The following is a 26,803-nucleotide window of genomic DNA, read 5'->3' on the forward strand; positions in this document are numbered from 1 at the left end:
ATCTTCTGGAAATTACAGTGGCTTGATTTACTTCTTTGCAATCCTATGCCTCTGGTTTCTGTCTCTGTTTCTTTTGTACTGGATAGGTATATGAATACAGTGAATAAAATCACAGTGGTGAGAAGCCTTAGCTTGTTCCTTATATTGAACAGATCATTTCTACCATTTCCCTGTTTAGAGTGATGTTAATTACATGTCTTACCTAATTATTCTCTTTATAGAATTAGTAGTGTTCCCTTATACTAATTAGAACTTTGATCATAAGTGAACCTTTCATTCTGTCACATGATTTTTCTTCCATTGCTGAAATAACTTTGTCATTTTAATCTTGATATGTTCATAACTGACATGAGTCTTTCATATTCTTATAATATTTTGCCTGATTTTAGAGTTATGCTGGCTTAAAAATGAGCAGGGGCTTATATTTCATATTATCCCCCCCAAATGTCTATATGTTATGTATAATATTATTATAATGATCTGCTTCTGTGATGTCATCTGCCTTGGTCAGGCATTTATGTGTCTATTTCAAGATGGTTTCCATTTCTTAAAAGGTATCTCGTTGCACCTACTTTTTACTTCTTTCTTAAGTCAATTCTAATGAGATGTATTTTCTAAGTATTTCTCCATTTTCTTTATACTTCTTTACACTTTCAGAATCGTTGGTACATTTAATTTCACTGAAACATTTAAGTTTTGGTTTGATTATTTCAGATTTTTTTTTTTAGCTTTCTATTGCCCAAATTTCTTTAAGTTTTGTTTTGTTTTTGCTTTCCATCTGATAAATAATTAAGTATGGGATAATAAAGTCTATTTTACTGTCTTACATTGTGGATCGAAGTTTTGTGACATACATCATCTCCTCAGAGAGACCTTCCCTGGCCACTTTATGAAAAATAAACACACATGTTCCTATCACTTACTCTTTTATCCTTCTTACCCACTTACCTTGACTTAGTTTTCTCTTAAGCCCTACATTATAGAATGTATTCAGAGCTATTCTTTGTCTTTTGCCAGCACACAAATATAAGTTACTGATAAGCAAGTCTTTCTTGCATTCGTTACCAAGGCAACCACAGGAAGTGATGTCAAGTCTCTTGAGTATTGTTAAACAAACAAATGGGATCTTCAGACCAAACTAGGGCGCTCCTTCACCATAATGCCACCAACAGAAAGTACCCAGTGGTCTTCCCTCATAGACTGTGACTTACATACAGTCAAAAAGAACCTTTGAACCACGTTATGAGGGGTCGTAAGCCTGACCGGTGGTGTCTGATGACCCTGGGAAGGGAAAGCTTGGAAGTTTAGCCTGTGTCTAGATGCTGCAGTCCAGAGCACTTCTGATTTGAGAATAAACTTCCCGATTCTTCCAGGCCAGAGATTAGCCAAGCAGCCAGCGAGCTGGCCTAGATGGCCCTTTCAAGTACTGAGTCTGTGCCTGGCTCTACCCTGCTCCTCGGAACATTTCCAGGATTCTGCAGTGTGAGTTCATGCACCTCCCTTACCAGCTGCTCTTGCAGGCAGCTGAAGAACTGAGGCACTTAACTATCTCTGTATATTTCGTTTTATCCTCCAGAGTGTTGGTTGCCCTCTTATGCTGTTGTTTCCCTTTCCTTTGTATCTTTCTTTCTTTTGACAGATGTTAGTTTAGTAGGATTTCATAAGAGCAAGTAGATAACGGTATTCACAATGTTATGGTTAAGTCTCATGGAGGCTTTCAATGTTGGTCTTGGTTTGGTTTGGTTTTCTGTTTCTACTTTGAGCCAGGGCCTCACTATATAGCTCTGACCAGCCTGGAACTCAATATGTAGACCAGGCTGGCCTCAAACTCACAAAAATCAGCCTGTCTCTGCCTCTCAAGTGCTGGGATTTCAGCAGAAATATCTTCTCAAGTAAAACCCCATGAAGAAACCCCACATGTAAAACAAAATGGTCCTTCTCCAACAGAGGAGTACTGAAGGTCAGGAATTGGGGTATCCAGGAAATTCTTCTTCCATTCCTTCCTCCTCTGCCTTCCCTACTCTTTAGTGCTCCTCCCCATCCCCTCCCTAGAATTCCCAGAGCCACTTAAGACTTCAGCAGAGCCCAGTTGGAAAAACACTGAGTCCTCTTTCCCCAGAGACAGCTAGGCAAGCACGAATGTGCTTCTCAGTAGCACATAACAGGACGCTGCGCTTCTTGGCTTGCCCTGGAGAGCTTATTTATAGCCTGTTCTTTCAGAGGGCCTCATCTCTCTGTTCTGAGATAGCTCATCATCTGTGAGAACGTGGTGACTTTCCTAGTTTCCCTCAAGATGATATTTAATAAAGGTCCTAAATATTTCTAAGAAACATCTTGTAAAGAGAAAGTCTGCCATGACTGACCACCGTCATCCTCGTCAGCGGTAGGGTAGGTGGGAGGAGGAAGACACTCCAGGCGAGATCAGTCACTATTATATATCCCTCTTATATAACCGGTGGTCATTAAGGCTATTAGGATGTGATTTGTCTTTGTACATGTTTAGAATGGATGCTGGTTATTCTCTCCCATCACCTCCTGCATCTCCCTCCCATCGCGATCGACCCCCCCCCCCCCCCCCCCCGCCTCAGTCGCTACCAGGCATTCCAAAAGCATTTCCTTGGGCTGCAAATACCTTGCCTCTTACAGAACTGTTTGAGGATGTCAACTCAGCAGTACAGTGCTCCAGAATGTGTGTTTGGTTAGTTAAACAACCAGAACTGGAGAGACCGGTTATGAATAAATAAACTACCCCCCCTCCCCCCGAAGAGCTCAGTCCTCAATATGAAGAGGAGTGCAGGATTTAAGATTCATTGCCAGAGCCATGCATGGTAACAGAGGCCCAGCACAGAGAAGGCTAAGAGTGAGTTTGAGGCTGATATACCAAGTACCAGGGAAGCTGGGGTCACCAATGGAGACCCTGTCCAAAGACAACCCGCCAAATACTGTAAGTGGTGAGCTTGGTTTTTAAGGCAGGGCCTACTGAGGTGAATGGAACCTTTGGAAACCTAATCTGGCTTCTGCTTGTGTTTTTTAAAGGATGTGAATTAACATCCTTTGCAAAAAAAGAAAAAAGAAAAATTAGTCATATCTAGCATCCTGGTGTGCCAGAGAGCCTTCAAGATCAAGTTTGAAGTGGTCCACTAGGTTTCAGCACTGCTGGATTTTTCTAGGTAGTGATATCTCTCTTAAAGCAGTTTTTAAAAAATGGCAAGATGTTAAATGTAAGCTAGGCTTACAATAATCCCATAAAGACATTTTATGCCTAATGCTATAGCCAAAGAGCGTTGAATATTGCTGCTTAACGCAGCTCGCTAGACCTGACTGGTGCTGGAGGGTGGCATCCGCGAGTGTCACGTTTCCCTTCAAGATTTGCTAATCCAGACATAATCATCCTCTTAAACCGAGACCGTGTGATCTTCTTCGTTCTTTATCATACTGAAAAAAAAAAAAAAGGTCTTAACTGCTTAATAGGAAATAAGAAAAATGGATTACCTTTTTTTTTTTTTTTTAAATGAGATTTCCAGGAAATACTAGGGTTAGTAATATTCTTGGTGTGGAACAGGGAGATCGTGCTCCACAGGAAAGGCTGGCACTCACCTTGCAGTCCTCCTCCCCCCCCCCCGTCCCCCCCCCCGTCCCCCCCCCCCCGTCCCCCACCATCTTCCCGGGTGCTGGGCATACAGGCATGCCATCGCGCCCAGCTTTCCTTTTACTACCAGGATAGTGCTTCCCTGAAAAATGTTTCCTTGGCCACAGTAATGATGTGTTAGTGTTCTGTTTCCATATTAGCACTGAGCAGATAGGGACAGGCCTAGCTGCTGTGGGGACACAAGACGGAATAGTCACTACCAATAGGCTTCTAGGAGATCTCTAATTTTTGGACATTACAACCCAACCTGACATCGAGAAGAAAACTTCCCCTTCCGTCTCCTTCCTTCACAGGAGCCCCCACATCAGCCTGATTTTCACCCTCTTCTTGCCTTAACCCGAGATGGATTTTCTTTAAGTATAAAGGCGTCTTCACCGTGCCTGCGCTGCCGTTGAGAAGCCTAGACGAGCTGTATCCTTCCCTCCAGGCTGTTTGATAAAAACAAGGTCCCCAGAGTGTTTTTGAGCAGCTGGTTTGAATAATGATTACTGTTTACTTATCTCAACCATCCAACATCCCGAACCAAAATTCATTTCTTTCTTGGCCTTCTATGTTTATTGGTGAATGGCTGAAGCAAGGCCAAGAACAAGCACCTGCTACCTCCTCTGTGTTTGGGTGGGAGGGCGAGAAGCAAGGCCAGCTTAGCTAGACTCGTAACAGTGAACCTAGGAGGCTTTAAAGAAATGAGATTCACAGGGCTTTGAATATGCGTGCGTGCATGCGTGCGTGCGTGCGTGTGAAATGAGCCAGCACATTTGCCAGGAAAACGAGTCTGTGTCTTGACTCAAACAGTAATAATTTTTGAATAATTTCCTGAGACTGAATGGAGTGCCTGTATCATGAGAGAAGAAAGAGGCTGACCTGTCTCCGTGCAATGCAAGTCACTCTGCAGCATCTTCCTTGAAATAAGAAGTGCACCACTTAAAATCCATGGTGTATCTTTAAAACTTCACATTAATCTCATACATCTGCCATTGATTTGTTCTAAAAAAACAAAAAAACAAAAACAAACTCTTCACATTGGTAGTATCATGGCTATACATCTACTTTTTGCATAGTCACCTGGTACGCTGCAGAAAGCCTATGTGTTTCAACTGCCTTCTTTCAAGGAGACCCCCGGGATTCTAAAATATTACTCAATTTCAAAAGCAAGGCAGAATCTTAAAGTGGATCTTTTGAGAAGTAATAAGATTAAAATAGCAAAACAAACTTAATTATGTAACTAATTCTTCTCTTTCACAAATCTGAAAGAAAAGTAAATTGGTATTTGTGGCATTTTCTTTGTCTAATAAATAGTCTTGCTTTACAAATAATGCCAGTGACCCCAGTTTAATTAGGTGCAATTAATTTTATGCAGGCTGAATCTGACATCTTGCTAAAGGAACAACCAGCTGTACCCTGTCTTATGAATTATCAACAATGAGAATTCAATTGCCTGAGCTATTGAAAAAAAAAAAAAGGTGGGGGGGGGGTGCATGCAGGGCTACATGTTATATTAAAAAGTGGCTTTAGTGAATAGCTGACTGTTTAATTAAAAGAGCTTCTAGAACTTAGCGTCCATTTGCATCATCTCTGACATGTTCTTGTGATGCTACCAGAGCAAGTTGCACCCCCTTTAGACAGTGGTCACACACACGTGTTGGCCCTTGGGCGAGCAAACACTACCGCCAGCAGATATGCCCGCTGACAGCAGTGAGCTGGTTGCCCAGGGGTCTGCCAGCATCCTTTCTGCTCTTTCAGTGCTGGTCACTGAGCTCAGAACCTCATGTTTATTTGCCAAGTGCTCAACCGAGCAGCTCAGCTGAGCCATCCCCACCCAACTCCATCTTTTAATCCAATCTTATAAAAAAAAAAAAAACCTTCCTGCGTCTTTCAGATTGTTCTCTTGCAGATTAGAACATGCATGAAGCCCATGGGAAATGTTTTTTACTAAAAACACAAACCCTTACAGGTAGCTGTTTAAACAGATTAATATGGGGAGAGGGAACTGGTGGCCATGATTGTCATGTCCTTTCAGATGTATAATAGATCCACGGTTAAATAGAAAGATAAATAAATAGATGGTTTCAGTAGAAACACCATTAGAAGAACAGAGCCTTTCCATCACAGTGCCCCATTCTTTCAGGCTCTGGAGGTCTCATCAACCCTTCCCAGATTCTCCTCCCACACCCACTCAGAGGACAAAGAATCGTCGTACCCACTCACTGTTACAGCAGCACCCTTGCACCAATAAGTGTGCCAGAGCGCTATCTGGATCAGTCACAGGAAGGAAATAGAGCGTGGCAGGCTCTTAAGAGCCTAGGACCTGACTTGGAATCCTGACTGCCACTTAGTAGCGCTTGCTGATGACGTCAGTTGTGCCTCAGCCTCCCAGTCTGTAAAATGGGGTGATAATGGTGCCTTCTTTGTAAGGTTCCTATGAAGACGGCAAGTGAAGTACCCAGAAGAGGGCCTGGTCTGCACTGCCTTGGTGTTTGCTGTCATTATTTCTGTTACATTGTTTATTTGCTTCTGCATAGCGCTAATTATAGCACATGAATGTTTAAAAAGAAAAAAAGCTACTGCCAATTAGATGCCCTCTGAACACTTAGAATCAAGATGTCACCTGCTGGGAGTTGCATTTTGGACGTCTTTAGACATGTACTGTTTTATATGCTGTCTCATCCGTTCTTTGAGAATTTCACACAAATTGATTTGATCATTCATCCCCCACTTCTTCCCCTAACTCCTCTCAGAACTCCCCTCCACCTCTCACTCCTCTCAACTTTGAGTTATGTTGTTGTTTAATAATCCACAGAATCCAACATGTGTTGCTCATATGCTCATAGGAGCGGGGGTTGGGGGAGGGGTGGGGTGTGGGGGAGGGGCACCCACTGAAGTATGGCCAGCCCTCCAGGGGCCACACCCATAACAAAAACCCATCTTCCCTCCCGCAGAAGCTTCCACACCTGTTAGCTTCTCAGTCAAGTGTAGAGCCTTGCACACCTCCTTGTTAGGATGCGGACTGACTTGATCATATACAAGGTTGTGTGTAAAAGCAACAACAGTGCTGTGAACTCATGAGTGCAGCCATCTTGTCATGGACAGACACTTTATCCTATGTGTTTCTTGCACATAAAAGAGAAAAGGAAAGAAAAAAACAAGACTGCATTGGTGAAGGTCTCTTGGAACTTGCCACATCAGAGTTGAGCTCTCTTACACCACAGGTAGCACCAATGCCTTTCTTGTCCCCACAGTGTCACCCTTGCTAGGAGGGTGCTGGCTACAGAGTCTTCTGCAGGAGCAACAAATGCTCTTGACCACTGAGCCACCTCCTCACCCCCCAGAAGTTAATCTTGAAAGGACTATTTTTAAGGCAAACATTACTGTGGAACCAACCTAAGTAGCAACCTTAGCAACCTCTAAATGTTTCTCAGTATGACCATAAAAGAGGTGAAAACTGTGTTTCCATGTTGAAATGTATAAAGTAACTTGAATTAAAGTATTCACCGAGAAGTGAGGGTGAAGATTGCGCGGGCTGTGTGAGGCTCTGTGTTCCATTCCGTCACCAAAACCAAAAGGCAAACAAACCTAACTAACCCAGTTGTTCTCAAAAGTCACTCAGGCCCTGGCCTGCTACATTCTTACAGGAGCCTCTGAGACCCCTGACAAAGGAAGGCTTGCTCCTTTTCCCTGCATGGCTCTAACAGCTGTCAGCAGGAGAGAGAAGTTTTGGTTCACAGCCTGAGCAGAGTAAACAGGATGGCTAGCTTTGAAAAATACAAAACTGTACATTTCTGCCAGTTACCTAGGGTCTGTGGTTTGCTGCCAGTGCAAGGAGAGGAATGGGACTGAGATTGAGAGGGGTGCCCGTGGTGAGTGGGACTGAGATTGAGGGGGGTGCCCGTGGTGAGTGGGACTGAGATTGAGAGGGGTGCCCGTGGTGAGTGGGACTGAGATTGAGAGGGGTGCCCGTGGTGAGTGGGACTGAGATTGAGGGGGGTGCCCGTGGTGAGTGGGACTGAGATTGAGAGGGGTGCCCGTGGTGAGTGGGACTGAGATTGAGGGGGGTGCCCGTGGTGAGTGGGACTGAGATTGAGAGGGGTGCCCGTGGTGAGTGGGACTGAGATTGAGGGGGGTGCCCGTGGTGAGTGGGACTGAGATTGAGAGGGGTACCCGTGGTGAGTGGGACTGAGATTGAGAGGGGTGCCCGTGGTGAGTGGGACTGAGATTGAGAGGGGTGCCCGTGGTGAGTGGGACTGAGATTGAGGGGGGTGCCCGTGGTGAGTGGGACTGAGATTGAGGGGGGTACCCGTGGTGAGTGGGACTGAGATTGAGGGGGGTGCCCGTGGTGAGTGGGACTGAGATTGAGAGGGGTACCCGTGGTGAGTGGGACTGAGATTGAGGGGGGTACCCGTGGTGAGTGGGACTGAGATTGAGGGGGGTACCCGTGGTGAGTGGGACTGAGATTGAGAGGGGTACCCGTGGTGAGTGGGAGAGGCTGTCCACAGAACTGTTCACTTACAAGGAACTGCGTTCCTAGCTGCCCACGGAGCATCTCCCACTGTCCACAGCAGCCTGCCAAACAGAGCTCAGGCTGACTCAAGTGTGAGTCACAGCTCCTGCTTCAGTGTGCTCTGAGTCAGATCGCTGCTGCCAAACACGGAGCCCCGCTCACCTTCCTCCAACACACACGCTCAGCCGCCACCTCTCAGCTTCTCTCCTTTTCCTTCGTTAATTTTTATGACGTGCCCACACATGACAACTCAGAGGCATTCAAGGGAGGCAAGTCTAAAGTCAACTTAATGTCTTTCGTCAAAAAGTATTTAAGCATATTTCTCTTCATCTTACCTATACGTTGGAAAAGAGTACTACATCTTCTCAGTTTATTTTTGCGGGGTGGGGACACACGTGCCATGGTATACGTGTAGAGCTCAGAGGATAACTCGGAGGAGTAGGTCCCTGCCATTACGGTGAGTCCTGGGGATTGAACTTAGCTCATCAGCTGCAGCAGAGGGTGCTGAGATTCTGCACTGGCCCCTGTGTATGCATTTTTATGTATAGAACTGAAACCACACTGTAGCTACTATTTCTGGGCATCTTTTTTTTTTTCCACTTAAAACTGTATCAGGACATTTCAGCCATTTTCACAGCTATTCCGGGGTGTGTGTGTGTGTGTGTGTGTGTGTGTGTGTGTGTGTGTGTGTGTGTGTGTGTTCTAGCTGAGTATCTACCTCATCATATTCCGTCTTTTATTCATAAGCATTTCAATTTTATTTCATTTTGGTTTTATTTTGTTTCTTTTTTCGTCTTCTCTTTTTCTCTCACTTATGAATTCATTTCACCCATTGTAAGGCGCCCTAGCCCCTCAGCAGGAAGGACTTTGTGCAGTTTCCTGTCTAGGTCATTGTTTTTTATATGTAGGGCAAGGACCTCAAGCCATACTTCCTCAGTTAGGTAGGTAAAGTGTCTGGCATATGATAGATGCTCACAAGTGGCAACTTTTTATTTCATAAATAGGCTGCTTGGAAGTCATCAGAACTCAATTAAAATGAAAATAGACCACATCTGACATCTAGGAGAGATGGCTATTTTATGCCTACGATCCTGAGAGGGCTCGCTCTAGCCTTCCATTCATACTAGAGAGTATTTCTCTTGAAAATACATTTCCCCGCCATTAAAATCCTGTAATTCCAAATTCAATTACATGGAAGTGGTCGTTAGTGAAGGAAATTGACACCAGTGTGGAAGGAGAACCAACAGCTGTCTGAAGAGTGCAAGTATTTATAGCACTCTGGGGCCCAGGTAGGGAAGCTGATGCTGCTCCAGAGAAGAGCCGGTGGATGGTGGCCACCAAGAAGACTCTATGGCCATGAGGTCCTGGAGACCTATCAGCAGAAGTGGGGGAGTGTGTAAAGTGCAGAGAAGAAAAGCCCGTGATAGTTTTTCACACACCCACTTCCTTTAGAGTTATTTCCCTTTATTTTTAGATGCCAGGTCAGGACAAGACAACCTACAAGTTGGCACATAGTCAGAAATACCCGTTAGCTTCTCTGGACACACAGTTTCTGGAGGATGGTCCTCTGCTCTCTCTCTCTTGGCTTCATCCTTCTGCCAACATTATTTCCTTTCATCTGAAGCTCTCTACTGTAACACTCCTGGATAGCATCTTACTTAATTAATGTCCGGGTAGCAAAAGTATTCACTTTCACATATAGGGACCAGGGACTGTCCATCAAGTGTTTTTAAGTTCCCTTCCACATGTCTGCTTATACATTCTGATAGATGACTCAAGCACTTGCTACCTCCTAGAAGACTTTGGTTTTATTCTTTGCTCAACTGACATGCCCCCACTAATAGAGATCAAGAACTACAAATTGCTGTTAGGGTCCCACAAGAAACTGGAATGAGTGAAGTAATCCAAATAAAAACCAATAAAGTGTAGTAGGACTGTAGCAAATTAGAAAGTGTGTTGCCTAATCTTTGAATGAATGAATGAATAATGAATGAATGAACAAAGAATCAAGCAATCATTTTCTCTGAGTACATGTGCTTTTGTGTGGTGATGCCATATGTTAAATCAGCAACATTTGCAGCTGGTGCATAACATGATTTTTTTTAAAGTCGAATAGAGTGTTTTCCTGTTCCTTGACTGTACCTCAAAGCAAGAGGAAGTTTACACAATCCCACTAAAATAAAATAAGCTGTAGCACTGTATTTTCATAACAAATGTGGAAAAGTAGAAACCTTGTTCTCCTTCGTTTTGTTTTTTTTTTAAACAGCAGTAGGCATTAGCGTAGTTGCCTAGTTAAATGTCTACAAGGCCCAGTAAACAGGGAGAAGAAAGAGACAGGGTTTGTGAGATGAAGTATTTTACAGTTCTCTTTACTAAGCCCTAGTGTGTCCTCTTGACCTACCACCATCCCACATAGAGTGCAGCTAAAGCTCACCCAAAACTCAGTTGTTCTCACATTTATCATGACATAGTCGCAGAAAAATGAAGTGCATTTATACATACCCTTGGGTAGTTATAATCCATATTTTATGCTCCATCCCCTTTGAAATCAATATGAAACAGAAAAAATGGCATGAAAAATATGGGTGATTATTCATTATGTATAAAACCTTTGAATAATGCATCAAAGATCCATTCAAATGAATGGAAATGATGTATTCTAACAGCTTGGCCACAAACTAGTTGGAGCTGCTGAGTTATGAATGGCACTGCAGGGCCATGCCCCACCCCCCCAAGCTGCACTGGGTGTAGACACTTAATGAGCAATGCCAGCTTGAAACCCACAGGTATATGGAAGCTCCCTCTTGTTTTGTTTCCTAAGTAGAGCCATACAATTGCCTCGAAATTATGAGCAACTATAGGAGGCATGAGCCATGTCAAATTATGTGCCAAGCGCAGGTACGATCTAGTAAATTAAAATCTATAATTAAGGGTTTGTGGGGGGAATGTCACTGGATTCAGAAATCACAAGCCTAGCATGTGGTCTCATGCTCTGCAGCCCTGGGCCAGTCACCTGTTGCCACGGTGATGATGCGTGGTGAAATACACTGCCATCCATAGTAAGCATTCAGTCCCACTCGGGAGCCTGCCCTTAGCCGGGCGCTTCTGCTGATCCATGCTGGACATGGATGGCCTTGCTCAGATGTCTGCCGCCAGCTAGAGACCACCGAGGTAACTTTATTGCTCTTGTCAGAGCTCTCGCGTGTCCCTGGGGCTTTGGTTCTGAGCTCTGAGGTGAAGTTACACATCCAGCAGCAGGAGAGCCCACTCGGAGAGTGATGGCGGAGTCAAGACATGAGAGAAGACTGTGACATCTTAAAATGGGGGAGATGCATCAGTGAGGGAGGATGCTTGCTGCACAAGCATAAGAACCCAAGTTCAAGTCCCCAGCACTGAGCCTGACAACAAATGTCTCTAAGCCCAGGACTGGAGGCAGGAAGACAGGTAGATCCTGGAGTAGATCATGTAGGTCACTGGCCAGCCAGCCTAGCTAAAACTGCAGAGTCAGTGAAAGACCCTGTCTCAAAAGAATATAATGGATTGAAATAGAGAAAAACCTACTCCAACCTCTTCATGTGTGTACATAGAGAGCATGTGCACGCATGTGTATGCACAGTTGCACACACACACACACACGCACACACACACACACGCACACACACGCACACACACACAATCTTAAATATTCATGCATTGATACCCAAGCCAGATCCCCATTTCTAGAACCAGAAAGCAAGGAGGAACTCTGAGCATCAGAGACACTTCTAACCAGACTTTAATCATCCCAACCCAAGACCAAGGACGAGAACCTACTTTATGATCTTTTCCTCTCTCCTGCTGGTCTTTTCCAACAAACTTTAGAATCATGAGAAGGTGCTTCTGTCTGGAGAACACAGGTATTGTCTCTGTATTTTGAAAGAAGAAATGCCTCCCCACTCCTACCCCACCCCCTCCGCACTAGCAATCAGATCCAGGGCCTTGATTGCTTGTCCTAGTCCAGTGTTCCACCTACTGAGCTGCATACCAGTCCCTTCGCTTTTAGAGAAGAATTCCGCCTGCAGCCCAGGGTGCTCAAGCTTTTTGCCTGTGCTTCCTGTGTGCTAGGACGTGGGTGTAGTGTGTATCACTGCCCTGTGAAGAGCTGGCTTTGCTTTGTTTGTTGTTGGTTTGTGTTTTGAGATCTCCTTTGGTAGCAAAGAGCTTTCTGAGTCTGCCATCCTCCCGGCCCAATGCATACGGTAACAGGATTCCCTCATAACTGAGTTGAAGTCAGCACAGCCCTTTTCCAGGAGACAGTCCTCTCACTGTAAAACACAGCAGCTGAGTCTCCTCATGCAGTGCCCTCCCACTGCAGCAATCAACACCGTCACACGGCAGCCACTTCTGGTCATGCTGATGTGCCCGGAAGACAGGCTGAACCAGCCTTACATCTTCAACAAGTTCTGAGCCTTCTCCAACAGCCCCTCCATCCAGACCCAGATGGGATGCTCTGTGCCCATAGCTCTGGGCAGCTCTGCTGTATGATGGTCTATGTGGTCCATAAAGAAGAGCTTCCTGGGGTACTTTGCCACCTAGACCTTCCAGAAGTAAAATCAACCAGCAAGACAGAACTACCAGTGGCGGTTTTATGCAATGTTCTGCTCAGCACCACTCAAAACATCAATTAAGGACTTAGAAAGAGATGGCTCAGGCCAGAGTTCAGATCCCAGCACCCATTTTTCAGTGACTTCATCTCTGAGGGCTCTGAGACCTTCTTCTGGCTTCCACAAGCACCATACTGCTGTGGGTATGCATACACTCACTTAGACACAAACACGCATGAGTAAAAACTAAATCTTGCTTTTAGAACATCAAATGACCCTGCATGAGAGGCTTTGAAATGATAGCTTTCGTAAACACGATCTTGTTGTTTTCACTTGGCGCTCTGCTTGAGAGATGGAGGAAGTTGTGACCCAGACTGAACTTCGCAGGACTTACAGGAGGCCGCATGAGGGCGGAGACCCAGGGAAGTGCAGTGTTCAGAGCTAAACCTAGCAGACAGCTGCACATCTCACTGCCAGGCTGGAAGGCGAGAATGGGGATTATCTGTTCTCTGACTCTGTGGCACAGAGGCCTTCAGAAGACCTGGTGGCCCCAGCACCCCACAGGCAGGCCTCTGCTTGGGGAATGTGGTTGAGTTTCACCCAGAGCTCCTAAAATGTGATTAAAGGCTAAGGGCAAAGAAATCCCTCTTGAAACGGGAGCCCATTGGAGATGTCTTTGCTAAAACCCTTTCTGAATGGGCGATGATGTCACACCATCCCCGTGACATTCTTGGCGATTACCACTGTAAGGAATTACAAGCCATTCCTCCCCCCCCCCTTCAAAAGCTCTGTTCAGTTTCCCACAGGGCTACTGTGCTACTAAGGTGGCGGGGTGGCGGGGTGGGGGTCTGAATTTGTACCTGAGGCGTTCTTCTACTACCTCCACTGTTAGAAGCTCCTTGTGGGTGCTTGACCAGATTGGGGTAGAGCTGCAAAATTTATAACTATTATTTTCCTCAGAATGAGGACATTGGTTCTTGTGCATCTTTAACTTGGTTCTGTGATGCTTTTGCTGGTTCTTTTATATTTTTCCAGTCTTTATCTCCATCAGCCAGGTGCTTCTTTGTAAGACTTTCCACATATCTAGGAAGTGCTACATAGTCCTAAACATAGGTGAGATGAAAATGTGCCCCCAGTCTGTCTTTGCTATCACCCTCCAAGCCATAGATCTTGGTTGTATTGGTTAAAATGTTGGATCCTACTTTTTAGACGACCTGCAGATATCATAAATTTGTTAAATTCAATCTGTCTGGATCGAAGGGAAACCCGAACATACTAGATGCCACTAGAGACATGAAGGAACTTTGAGGGAAGCGTGTCCCAGCATAACTGAAGGGCCAGATGCTTACTAGTTGTGGACGGACAGCTGTCTGCATCAGGGATCGCTGTGAACAGCATCAGGGCAAGGTCCCTTTAGGAAGTCATAGCCGCTCTAGGAGTCTCTGTCCCTTGGCCCAGCTTCCAGGAGGCGGAGCGAGGAGGTCAGTTCACATGTGCAGAGCTCTGAACAAACTCTGGATTTGGAAGCCACTGTGAGCCAGTCATCGTAGAAGCTGTGGCCTGCTTCCCTGAAGCTCTGGCCCTGGCCTCCTTGTGTAGCCTCCTCAGGGAGAGAGGCTGCCTTTTCTTGAAGGGAAATAAGCTGGAGTTTGTGTTATTATAAAGTTTAACAATAGGTGGCAGTACATGCCTATCTTGATTGCAGTGCTGACGCTAAATAGGTGGGGGCGGGGGGATGGGGAGGAGCAATTCAATAGAGTCTGTGTTTTCAATCAAATCAGTCATATGAGCAATATGTGTAAACTTTCTCCATTATTGGGATAAAGAAAACCAAACACAAATACCAGGTCTTAGATTAGATCCTTGTAGTAACATGGTAACAACACCGGAACAGATTCTCTGTCCTCTGCTGGCTTAGACTGTGGTCCCTTGGCGCACAGAGTCTCCGTTGCTTCTCTGTAAGAGAATAGTATTGAAATGTGGTTCACCTTCAAAAGCCAGTTACAACCAAGCACAGAGCCCACAGTCTGGCCACGTGCATCGCCAGCACTGACCCTTTCTAACTCCACTGCCAAGAGCATCCTTTTGGAGCCTCAGAATCCTCATGAGCTCCCTGGAAGACTCTCTTCTCATGGTGCTAGCTCCGCAGAAGCTCGTGTGTTCTAAGACTCCAAACACCTTCAGATTTCTTTATGCTTCTTGGGGTGAACAAACCTATGGTGTTTTGTTGTTGTTGTTGTTGTTTTTTGTTTTGTTTTGTCTTTGAGTGACGTAAGTGAGCTTCTTCTATTGGCTTTAAATATAGGTTTCTGAGGTGATCCCATCTTATTGGGAAGGAGGGAGACTTTCTTCCCTGGCTCTAGTGAACTTCCTTGGGTTGCCCTTCTAAGACAGAATACTAAAGAACGGCACACAATGTCACTGCCTGACGTCTGTCTGTCTTGATTGACAGACCTGTAAACACAAAGCATCTTTTTTTAAATGTGCCAACGATGTGTTTGTTACTCACTGGAGGCTGTGACATACAACTTTAAACAACAAACTGATATGGAAAAGAGAATGGAATCCTGGGAGGCCCTCTAATAAGATTCACATCTACAGAAAAGAGTAGGCTGCAGCAGAAGGGTTGGCAGCCTGGGCTACATAGTACAATCCTATCTCAACAACAACAACAAAAGGACATATATAGTTAAAACTGTATGGACTTTCTATATCCGCCCCAGCTCTGAATAATGACATAGAGACTTATATTTATTTATAATAGCTTTAGGCCTTAGCTTACTGTTGTTCCCAACTAGCTCTTATAACCTATGGTAACCCATTTATATTATGTTTTGCCACATGGCTCATCACCTCTGCTCAGTTTCATTCATCACTGTCTTGTAGGTAAATCCTTTTTTGACTCTTTCTATCTCTCCGGAAGTCCTGCCTCTTCTCTCCTGCCTTTCCTATAGGCCAGTCAGCCCTTTATTCAACCAATCAGAAGGTGGTGGAGAATAATGCTTACAAAATACTGAGACAGGAGATTCCTAAGAGCACTGCCTGCTCTTCCAAAGGACCCGGGTTCAATTCCCAGCACCCACATGGCAGCTCACGACTGTCTGTAACTCCAAGATCTGACGCTCCCACACCAATGGACATAAATTAAAATTAAATAAAATATTAAAAAAAAAACAATACCAAAGTACGATCGATCTGTACTCAGCTCCCTGCTAGTACAGAAATCAGCATGTGAATATACGAAGGCAACCTTTACATAGTGCACAAAAGCATCACTCCAACACGCAATGATTCGGTCACTTCTTCTTCCCACATGAAGAACACCTAAAATCTATTTTCCGTTAATAAATGCAGTTTAATCAGCTGCAGCCAGATGACAAATAGCTGAACAGACTGGTGTCCTGTTTGTTTCTGCCCAGACTACAGAGTGGGATGAACCTCCAGATATGCTTTGTCAACGACAGCGGCAGTGACAAGGACAGTGATGCCGATGACAGTAAGACTGAGACCAGCTTGGACACCCCCTTGTCTCCCATGGTAAGTCCACACAGCTACCGGCTAAGGCATTGCCTCATCCTCTCTCCTGGCTGGTCAGCTCTGGCTCTGTGGTGAACCAGGAGCAGCCATTCCCAAGGTGGAAAGGGGGGGCATCTTGGGAGATTACAGGCTTTGAGAACTTGAGAATGGCTGCAAAATCAAAATCAAAATCACGGCACGATAAGGTGAATGAGACTGATTAACGTGGCCGACTTTGAGAGAAATCACTTATGCTTTGGAAGACTGTAAAAGGAAGCTGGGCACGGCGGTGTGTGCTTGTAATCCCAACACTTGCAGGTCTATAGCAGGAAGGACCCAAGTTTGAGGCTACGTGTAGTGAGTTCAAAGCTGACGGGGGCTAGATAAGGAAACTGTACCACACATTCATAGACTTGTGAAAGAATCCTTCCCCACTGGGCTTAGAACTAGCGGCTTGGCCCTTTCCCCACATGTTCCAGAGGTTGAGAATAATCATGAGTGCTTACTGCTCAGGCACGTTCCCCTCTATGGTGTCTTTGACCATTGTACCAATGACCAGCAGGTGTGTGTTGGCCTCTGCGCATAGAACAAATGTCATTCAGTGCCTGATCTATCTCAGAGGACTATCTCAGACCCTGATCCTGGGTTCCATAATTGCACGCTGAGCCTGCTATAACTCTTCCACCACTCTCCGTTTGTGCTCAAAGCAAACTCAGTCCAAACAGGCCTCCTTTTTAGGTTTCTTGTGATTGGCTGCCATAAGACCAAGCGGGTAGTGGAATTGCTGCCTGACCCTCCATTTGTGCTGAGTGACCCACTTACTAGTGCCCTTCCCCGCCCGAGGGCGTGGCAACTGGACTGAAGTTTGAGGCTGCTCTCTCTTCCTTCACAGAGCAAGCAGAGTTCTTCCTATTCCGATCGAGACACCACTGAGGAGGAATCCGAATCCCTGGATGACATGGACTTCCTCACAAGGCAAAAGAAACTACAAGCTGAAGCCAAAATGGCCCTGGCCATGGCCAAACCAATGGCCAAAATGCAAGTAGAAGTGGAAAAACAGAACAGGAAAAAGTCTCCCGTCGCCGACCTTGTAAGCAGCAGAGGCTGGCATGCACGCGAGCGTTTGGGGCTAAAGATGGGTTCTTTCCCAGAATTATGCAAACTTGGGTTTCTCTGAGGCAGTTGGTCAAAAGCACTGGCAATTGAGAAACAACGAAGTCTGTTTCTTTTTCCTTTCTACGGTCACATTGAAAACACATGGGCAGCACTTCACAGAGGAAACCTCTTGCCCTTGATTCAGACCTTCTGTGTTCCTGCGTGGTATCGCAAGTTTGCCGTTGCTATCACTTCTCACCTTACCTTCCGAAGGAGGGAGGGTGATGTAATGAATTAGTGGCCCGGCCTTCGCAGTCACAGTTAGCTCTGCCAGTGACCTGCTGCAGGAGTGTGACAGGGGCTCACATGTCAGTTTTCTCGTGTGCAGTGTGGATAACGACAGCACCTGGGTGAGAGTATGGTTGTTGAAGACCCAGTGAAAAAAGCAGTCAGAGCTCTTAAAGCAGTACATATCAGCTGATGCTGTTGCTTTTTTATCCATCCTATTCCTGTCGCATGTGTTCCCTGTAATGTGTCAGAGACCACACAGAAAGCCTGTGACGCACCCAGTGTATCATTTGGCATGCAGAGGGCATCCCAGTAGGAAATGGATGCTAGATATGGGACCACATTGGGAAGCTCAAAGGCGGGGAAAGCTTTTAGCCTCAAAACCTGGGTAGAAGTGGGTGGCTGAGGGCGGGTCTCCTGAGAGCAGACTGGGTCCTTCCCGGAGTCTTTGACACTCTACTCATACCTCCGCTGCCCCCTTTGCATCTTCAGCTGCCTCACATGCCTCACATAAGCGAATGCTTGATGAAAAGAAGCTTAAAGCCCACCGACCTGAGAGACATGACTATTGGGCAGCTCCAAGTGATCGTCAATGATCTCCACTCCCAGATCGAAAGTAAGCGGGGAAGTCTGCTTGGAAGGGAGCTGGAGGCAGGAGATGCTGAGGGGCCAGGCTGCTCTGTGGGCTCTTTTCTTCTGCTCCCTGTTTTCCCTGGGCTGTCTGTGTGTTTGCAGGATCAAGGCAATCCCAGGGCTCTGTTATTGTTTCCTCCTTCTTTTTCTTTAAACTACAAAATGTCAGGCACTTTCAGAGCTGTTCAAGGTTCACCATGGTTACGGGTCTTTTTTAAATTGCTAGCTTCCTAGCACAGGGCATGTATTTAATTGCATGTGTTTCTGGCATAAACGTCTATAGCTGCAAGCTTTGCACAGTTATCCCTCCTGCCCCACTCGTGTACACGTTTGTTCTAGGTGTTGTTGGCACCACTCACATCAAATGAGACTTATTTTTTTTAAAGGTGGTGAATGTATATTTACGGATATGGGAAAGATATAAGGTATACGCTCTCCCCGTCAGTATAAAAGCAGCATCCAGAGAGGGTGGGGAGTTGGTGTGGACTGCTGTCATTGGAGGTCACCTGTCATATAGAGAGTGGTTGGCCCAGAGAAAGATGGTGTCCCCACAGCAGGGTGGTCAGCCAGATGATGTCACCCAGAATATGACTGTATAATCCTGTGGATTTACACGATTGAAAGGAATTCCCAGAGGCAAGAGAAATACCCATCAAATGCATTCAAACAGACCTTTTTTTTGTTATGACTGTTACTGTAGGTTTGCTAAGGTATGGGAATCTTGTGAGTTTTGAAAGCCCTTTCCTTTAATGATGTATATGGATGCATTTGCAGATAAAATGGTGCATTTCTATAATTGCTGTGAAATGGTCCTGTAGACTCAGGAGAGAGATGATTCAATCTGGCTGGTCATTGTTGAGGCCAGTGGGGGTCTCTTGGGGCATCATTAAAGATTTCTCTGCTGTTATGTTAGTTTGAAATTTTTCCTTAATAGAAAGTTTAAAACTCAATATGGGCTTGGGGGCTGGAGGGGCTGCAAAAGCAAACTTCCAGTGCACCAAGGTCCCATGTGCAGACCCTGTCGGGTGGGAGTTGAGAAAGCCCACCCAGGAGCAACTGAAAAAGATACTTTTTTTTCCCACTGGACCCAGACATCTTTCTTTGGATCTTACACATTCTCCTACACCAGAAATCTAACTTTCCAGTATTTCAGAGAATATTCTTTCTCAGAGCCATGCCTCTCCCTTCAGCCATGGGAAGGCCCTGGGCATCCTGGATATGCCTGCTTCTTCGAGCTAGGTGTCCCAGGTGGTACTCCCAGGCACTGAGCAGCACCTAAAGATGAAGGGTGAAGGAATTACTACAACCCAAACACTGTCCTCCACACTTCCTCAAAGCCCTGTTTTTTCTTCTTTTAAAGACATTTAGCACATAGTTTTAAATTTTCATTTATTTATATTTTATCTGTATGTGTGTTTTGCCTGCCTGTATGTCTGCATGTCGCATGCATGCAGTTCCCATAGAGGACAGAATAGGGTGTTAGCTCTTCTGGAGCTGGAGTTACAAATGAGCGTGAGCTGCTATGTAGGTGCCGGGAACCAAACCCAGATCCTCTGCAACAGCAGCAAGTGCTCTTAAGCACAGAGCCATGTCTCCAGCCCCAAAGCCCTGCTTTGATTAGCAAGCTATTTTTCTAGCCCCTAGCAATTTCTTTTCCGACAATACTATGAGTGAATTGAAAACACAGATTGACTATTTCTAAATCTAAAATCCAAAAATATTATGAAGTATCCAAAGAGTTTCATATCTTGGACTGGGGGTGCTTAACTGATCAAACCTCTAATAATGTATAATCATCTAAATAATTATATTAATACTCTAAGACTCAAAAACTTTGAGGCATTTCTGGCCCTGTACATTTCTGATAAGAGTTCCTCAGTAATCCTTTTCTTCGGCACCCTTTTAACTTTACAAACAGGTTGTGTTGCTCCAGCGGGTGCTTCACCTGAATATGTAAGAAGCTCATATAAGAGGCCACTAGAATTCAGATCCTCAGAAACCCACATAAATGCTGGGTGGGTGTGATGGCTTCCCTGTAATCCTACCTTAGAACGTAGAGACAGCAGATCCCTAGAGGGAGCTGGCTAGCAAGACTAGCTGTGTGAGTAATTAATTACAAGGTTCGTTTGTTTCAAGGTGGAAGGGCAATTGATGGTCATTCCCAACATAAATTTTGGGCCTCCACATGTACGGTGGTACATTCATACATGCAGAATTATACATACACACATGCAAGTTACACACACACCCACTGGAAAAAGAAAAGATTCTTTCCTACAATGTTTAACTGCTTACATGTATACTGTGTCTGTGAACATGTATCATGGGCCATACGTAGTTGCATGTCTTGGGTATGGCTTGACCTGGTTTTTAATGTTCCCATTTTTTGCCCCAGGTTTGAACGAAGAGTTGGTCCAGCTGCTCCTCATTCGAGATGAGCTGCACACAGAGCAAGATGCCATGCTGGTGGACATAGAAGACTTGACTAGGTCAGTCTGGCTCCCTGCTTCCAAAGGAGAAAAGAAGTCTTCGGTAGCCTGAAGTAGAAAGACAATGGCAGGACTTAGCTCTCAAAACTTAATCCCTTACTTTTGTGCCTGACTCACTAAACAGCCGTTGACATTTGCCGTTTAGAAGGAGCCCAGAAAGCCTCTTTAGGATATGCATTATTTTTAATCTATATGTTGGGGGGAGGAGGGGCACACGTGGAGGTCAGAGGACAGCCCTAAGTGTCTGTCCTCCTCTTCCTCTTTGAGATAGGATCTCCTGTTCTCTGAGTTTCTGTTTCCAGCTCCCATCTCGCGGTAGCAGTCCTGGGATTGCGGAACATGCTGCTGTGTCCACCTTTCTGTGATGCTCTTAGTTGAGTTTCTGTTGCTGCAACAATTACTATGACTAAAGCAACTGAGAGGAGGGAAGGGTTTATATCATCTTACAGTTACAGTCCATCATGGAAGGAAGTCAGGGTAGGAACTCTACAGCAGACACCATGGAGGAATGCTGTTTGCTGGCTCGTTCACCGTCTGGCTCACTAAGGTTAATGCTCAGCTAGCTTCTTCGTACAGTCCAGGGCCACTTGCCTAGGGAATGGTACCACCCACGGTGGGGTGGGCCCTCCTGCATCAGTTAGCAATGCAGACAGACTCCCACTGATGGGCTTACCAGCAGGCAATTCCTCCATCAAAGCTTTCTTCCTGGATAACTCCAAGCTGCGTTAATTTGACCATTAAAGGTAACAAGGCACGCGGGTTCCAAACTCCAGTCCTCACACATTTGAAGCAAGCACTTTACTCACTGAGCTGTCTCCCAGCCCAGAAATGATGATAGCTGTCCATCCTGGAGGAATTCTTACACTTCCTCTGAATCAGGCCAACAGTTCTAGCCTAGAACTATGCCAGCCTGCCAAGTTCTTCCCCCAAGGCCATTGGCCCTTATCCACTCCTTTCTATTGTTCCCAGCACACGAACAGCTCCATGGTTGGTGGCACAGACAGACACCAGTCATGTGGCCCAGCTCTTGGTCATTACTGCCAAGCCTGGAAGGCAGGGATCCTGGCATCTCTCCATGGCCTAGGTGTGCCACCATATTGTTCTCACCATGGGGAAACAGATGTGAGTGTCAAGCTGGACATAGCTCCAGCTGCCTTGCAGGTTAAAGTAATGAACCAGGCTTGTGCTGGTCAGAGTAGCTTCCCTCATAGGAGAGCCCTACCATACATACACAGTATGTATCATACATGTATGTTATTGATGATGTCCATAAGCACATACAATACCTCAGATATTCCTGTGATTTCACATGGACTGTGGCACCTTCTCCAAGACACTGTTCATGACATTCTTAAGCCAGGAGACCACAGTGGCTGTTAGGCCCAGAAATCTATTGAAAGCAAAGAGAGCCACTCCCCAGGGAAGAACTCCACCCTCAGCCTCCTCCCTCAGCCCTGCCACAGGACTTCGCCTCACTGAGGAACAAACAAGTGACAAAATAAATTTCTAATCATGCGATGTCACCGAAACAATCTTTATAAGCAAACAAAAGCTGCATTACCGTTGAGGCTCGATTTTAAGACCCATGGTCAGCTCCTGCATGTGAAAGCCGCAAACTGATGTCAAGAATCCTGATTGCTCTCTGTTCGGCCTATGTGGCTATTCTGGCTAGCCAGGTTGCTCTGGGTGAGGGAGGGGGGGGCAGGGGTGGGGGGGGGACGTCCCCCATCTCCTGTAATTACAGGCAAGTCTCCACACCCACCCACGTATGCATGGATTCTGGGGTTCAACTCCAGCCCTCGCACTAGTACGGCAAGTCCTCTAACCACTGAGCTTCTCCCCAGGCTCTCGTTTTGTGTACTTTAAATTATCTTCCCCCTCACCCGCAAAAGAAAAAAAAAAAGTAGGCCTGGTAACTTGAGGCTGTTTACCAGCAGCTGAATTGTTACGGGAACACTCACCTGCTGTTCCTCCCCAGATGATGAGACATTCTCTGCCCTGAAAGCAGAAATGATACCGTTTGAATTCTCTGTTGTGTCTCAGATTCAACACTGGGCCTGCTGTGCACATAGTAGGCCCTCAGTAATGACTGTTTACAAAAAGACATTTTTGCAGGGCCTGAATGAGATACGTCTTATAAAGGATTTTAATTTTTTTTTTAAATGATGAATGAAAAGGTTGATTGAAACTCTTTCCCTCTTAAATGTTTCACGAAATCCTTCCTATGTATGTCTCGAAAGAGCTTTGAATATTTTCTAGCTGTTTATTGCAACTTTTCCTTGCCTCTGCAGAAAGTTTCTTGATGTATGTACCTGTGTGCACAAGTGTGTAGATATACATTAAAACAAACACTGTGTGAACTATGATTCAGTTAGCTACGATGACCCTTCCGTCATAGGAGCCACCAGAACGTTTCTTGAACTGAATTTCCTTGAGATTCCCACAGACTGCTCTATGAAAATGACCCATATCTCTTCAGATGCATCAATGGGGCCATGGTCTGCATCATTAGTGGAGAGACCAATATTAGCATTTCCCTGCATTGCTTGATTGCTAAGTGTGCATTGCTATTTGTTCCTGAGTTTCTGCATGTGGCAAGGATGCCCAATGGTTTTTTTTTTTTTGAAACTGCTTGTGGTTTGCCTTCTCTGCACCAACCAAGGCATTAAGCTCAGCGTCACTGACTCCCCACATCCACATGCTGTCCCCAACCCTTGATGACAACTAGAAACCACAGCCTTAGCCTCTCACAAGATTTGTCATTTCCTAAAATCGCCCTTCAAAACCATTAAGGCTTGCAGCCTACAGATCTCACAATCCTATGGGTTCTGCCTGTTGGGGAGGTGGGGGAGGTTGCCAAGGGCCCAGCCATTCCTTCCATCCTGTCCCCACCCCCAGCTTTCTGGATTGGCAGTGGTTTGCGTCATACCCTCCTTGGCCATGTGATTGTCATAACTATGACCTTAGGATTAACTGGGGGTGGGGAAGCTTACCGTTAACATGGGAAACCTTCAGATCCAAAGAGAGATTTGCATTATGTGTTTGACATAAGTTATCATAAGAGCAAATTAGCCAGCTCCAGGTTCTGGACAGCCTGGCTAATGCCCGAGTCTATGTGGGCTTAAATATCACTCAGCTCATGTCCAACCACTCAGTTGCAGTGCATGCTTTTGACTTGTTTTGCATTTTCGGTTTCTGGAGCATTGGGGCGTCCTCTGTGCTAGGCAACCTCTCTATGTTGAGTTGCAGTCCCATCTTCAATGTTCATTTTCTGTCTGTCCTTTCTTCATTTGCCATTTGGTCTCTTCCTGCCTGTGTCCACTGGAACACTCCCTACAAAGACCTTTTAGCCTTACTCAGCCCTGGGTGCAATGCCCAGCATATGAAAACACATTTTAAATATTCACCAGGGCGAGCATTCCGGTTCCTCGCCTCCTGGCATCTTTAAACACAGCCCTTTTCTTCTTCACGGTGTTAATGTCTGTCAGCCTCACGTTAATCCTGTGGTTCACAATATCAAGGAATCAGGATCGGCTAATGTAAAACCTAGAGCAGTCGGCTGGGCTTAAAGGAAGGGCTCCCCCGCCCTGACTGGGGCGTTTCACTCTGAATCTTGGTGTGCAGACTGTTGTGGCTGTGGCTGTTGGGCGGAAGGCAGCCTCGCTCCTTCTCACTGCTGAGTAATTGTATCGCTGATTTTGCAGACACGCCGAGAGTCAACAGAAGCACATGGCGGAGAAAACGCCTGCGAAGTGAAAGGGAGTCACCCACCAGAGGACAAGCTAGAATTTATTTTGCTTCCGTGGTCGTGCAAAACGCTGTTGCTAAAGGTGGCTCAGAAACAGACATCAGTGTTCGTCATTGGTAACGTCCAAGCTTACTGTCCCGTGACTGGCCTTCGCTTCCTTAATTTATTTTAATTATTTTTTTTTACTCGTGCCACTTAATATCAGGCCTTTTAATAAAATATTGTGACAAGAAATGTACAGTACTTAACACCACCAAGAAACATGGATAAACAGAGGGTAGTTTTAATTTTATTTTTATTTGTTTAGAGATTTTTAAGTTGGAACAGTATTTTACCATTGACTACTTCCATTCTTCGCTGTAGTTTTGAAGAGGAACTGCAAATGACGGTGCTATACAAGTCAAAATACATGCCTGCCTCGTAGTGAAGTCGTAGCTCTCCATACTACGTATATTTTAATCAGTTTTCAACATTTTGTGAATGTTGACTACCTGAAGTTCATTCTTAGACGTGCTATTAACATTCTGTTGGATCCACATGGCTCCTTGAAAGTTTTATGTATAAATATGTAAAATAAAAATTAAAACTTTGTTTCATATGATATGTCCTTTTGCTCACTAACAAAAAATGGGCTGGGCCTCCTTTCCCTTTTCCCCTTTGTGACTAAATCCCCCCCACCAAAAAAAAGCTTCTCTCAGGAAAGAGAGAGAGCCCAAGACACTCTCCTCTGCCTGGGGATGTGTGAGCAGTTAACACTTGCTGGGGCTCGGAACGACTGCCCTTGGGTATTAGCATCTCCTGATCGCCCACACTGATTCATCAGGTTACTCAGGGCGGGATGGTTTTGTTGGTCTGTTGTCATTGCCCTATTCGAAGGAAAGTTAGGTGTTTTTTCAGCCTCCTCCGGAAACCTAACGTAACACGTTTACCGTGTTTCTAAAACTACTTCTTGCTGTTTGTAATTCTTGAAGGACTTCTACCGATCTCAAACTTTCAGCTCTGAATAAGACTGGAGGCTGTTTTCTAGTAGAAAGACTCATTTACCAGCTAGTGTGCACAAGGGCATTAGAAAACCACCAGCTGAGAGAGATGAGCACTTCCCGGGGCCAGCTTCACCCCTACATCACCTGCTCTCTGTGGAGTTGGCGGCGGCATAGGTGAACCTTCTGATGCCCCTAACCCATTCCCCTTTCTCAGCAGACCCCGGAGCACTGTAAGTCGCTTTTATGCCTTAGTCAGCATTTCCATTCAGAATAGAAGACTGTAACCCTGAATGGCATTCGGTTTTGTGAGTTGGTTACTGCCTAGGCCGGATTCCTGCTGACTGTTGAACTCCACCAACTTCTGTCTCCCAGAGTGAGTCCCTCAGCCTGTGCTGCTCCCACTGGGCAGGCCTGCAGTTCTCAGGTGCAGCCATGCAGTGGCAACATGCGGAAGCTCCAGAAACCACTGGTCTAGAGTCTTGTCATGGCCTTGCTTGGCACCTTTCATATTGGTTAGGGGTGGGTGTGGGTGCACCACACTGATGAATGGAAACCGGGGTGACTGTCGGGAGTTCATTCTCTCCTTTCCACCACACAGGTTCCAGGCGTTGAGCTTAGGTCATCAGGCTGGGCAGCAAGTACCTTTGCCCACTGAGCCATCTCCTCAGCCTCTTGGTACCTGCAATAGGCCCCCACGTGAAAAACGTGGATTTTGTTTGTTTGTTTGGTTTTTCTGGCTTTTTGTTAAAACATGTTTTTCGGTGTCGAGTGATTTTTTTTTTCAGTTTAAATATTATATCCCTATTCGTGTGAGCCTTTGGGAAAGCACAAAGTTAGAAAAAAAAGTATGAAAATGCCTCTCTGCTCAAGTGTGTGTGCACGCGCGCGAGCGCGCGCGCACGCGCGCGAGAGAGAGAGAGAGAGAGAGAGAGAGAGAGAGAGAGAGAGAGAGAGAGAGAGAGAGAGAGAGAGAGAGAGAAGTTTGGCCAACTAAGCCTCCTGCCTTGTTACCCGCAGCTGGAGCCAACACTGACGTTTATTTACCAAGAAAGACAGCCTCTTTAAAAACCCTCTGCCAGAATTCACCAACTCCGGTGAACTTTAGAAAGACCTTGTGTCTTAAGCACTGCACTCTCCATAGCTCCAAATACAGGTCTGAAGAGACCCATGGCCCCTCAACCCAGTCTCTCCACCCATCCCCCAGCCCAAAACTATCACAACTTAAGTAATGAATCCCTACTTAGGAAGGGCACAGGACATGAGAACGCACCAAAGGGGGCCCCTCAAGATATCCCCAGGGTCAATCTTGCTAGGAGCAGAATGG

General features: G+C 45.7%; 1 protein-coding gene across 9 annotated transcripts in view; it reads left to right on the forward strand.

Moving 5' to 3' along the window:
- Nucleotides 1-25,092, forward strand: part of LOC311590602 (IQCJ-SCHIP1 readthrough transcript protein) — a 735,649-nt gene extending 710,557 nt beyond the window's left edge. For all 9 annotated transcript variants that reach the window (XM_084769751.1, XM_084769752.1, XM_084769754.1 and 6 more), the window contains 5 exons: nt 16,147-16,264; nt 17,136-17,333; nt 18,119-18,242; nt 20,655-20,748; nt 24,453-25,092. In XM_084769751.1, coding sequence (XP_084625877.1) covers nt 16,147-16,264; nt 17,136-17,333; nt 18,119-18,242; nt 20,655-20,748; nt 24,453-24,504 — 586 coding nt within the window. In that variant the 3' untranslated portion in view covers nt 24,505-25,092. The remainder of the gene's footprint in view (nt 1-16,146; nt 16,265-17,135; nt 17,334-18,118; nt 18,243-20,654; nt 20,749-24,452) is intronic.
- Nucleotides 25,093-26,803: the final 1,711 nt, after the last annotated feature.

This window comes from Acomys minous (assembly GCF_964271855.1).
Source record: "Acomys minous genome assembly, chromosome: 19".
NCBI lineage: Eukaryota > Metazoa > Chordata > Mammalia > Rodentia > Muridae > Acomys > Acomys minous.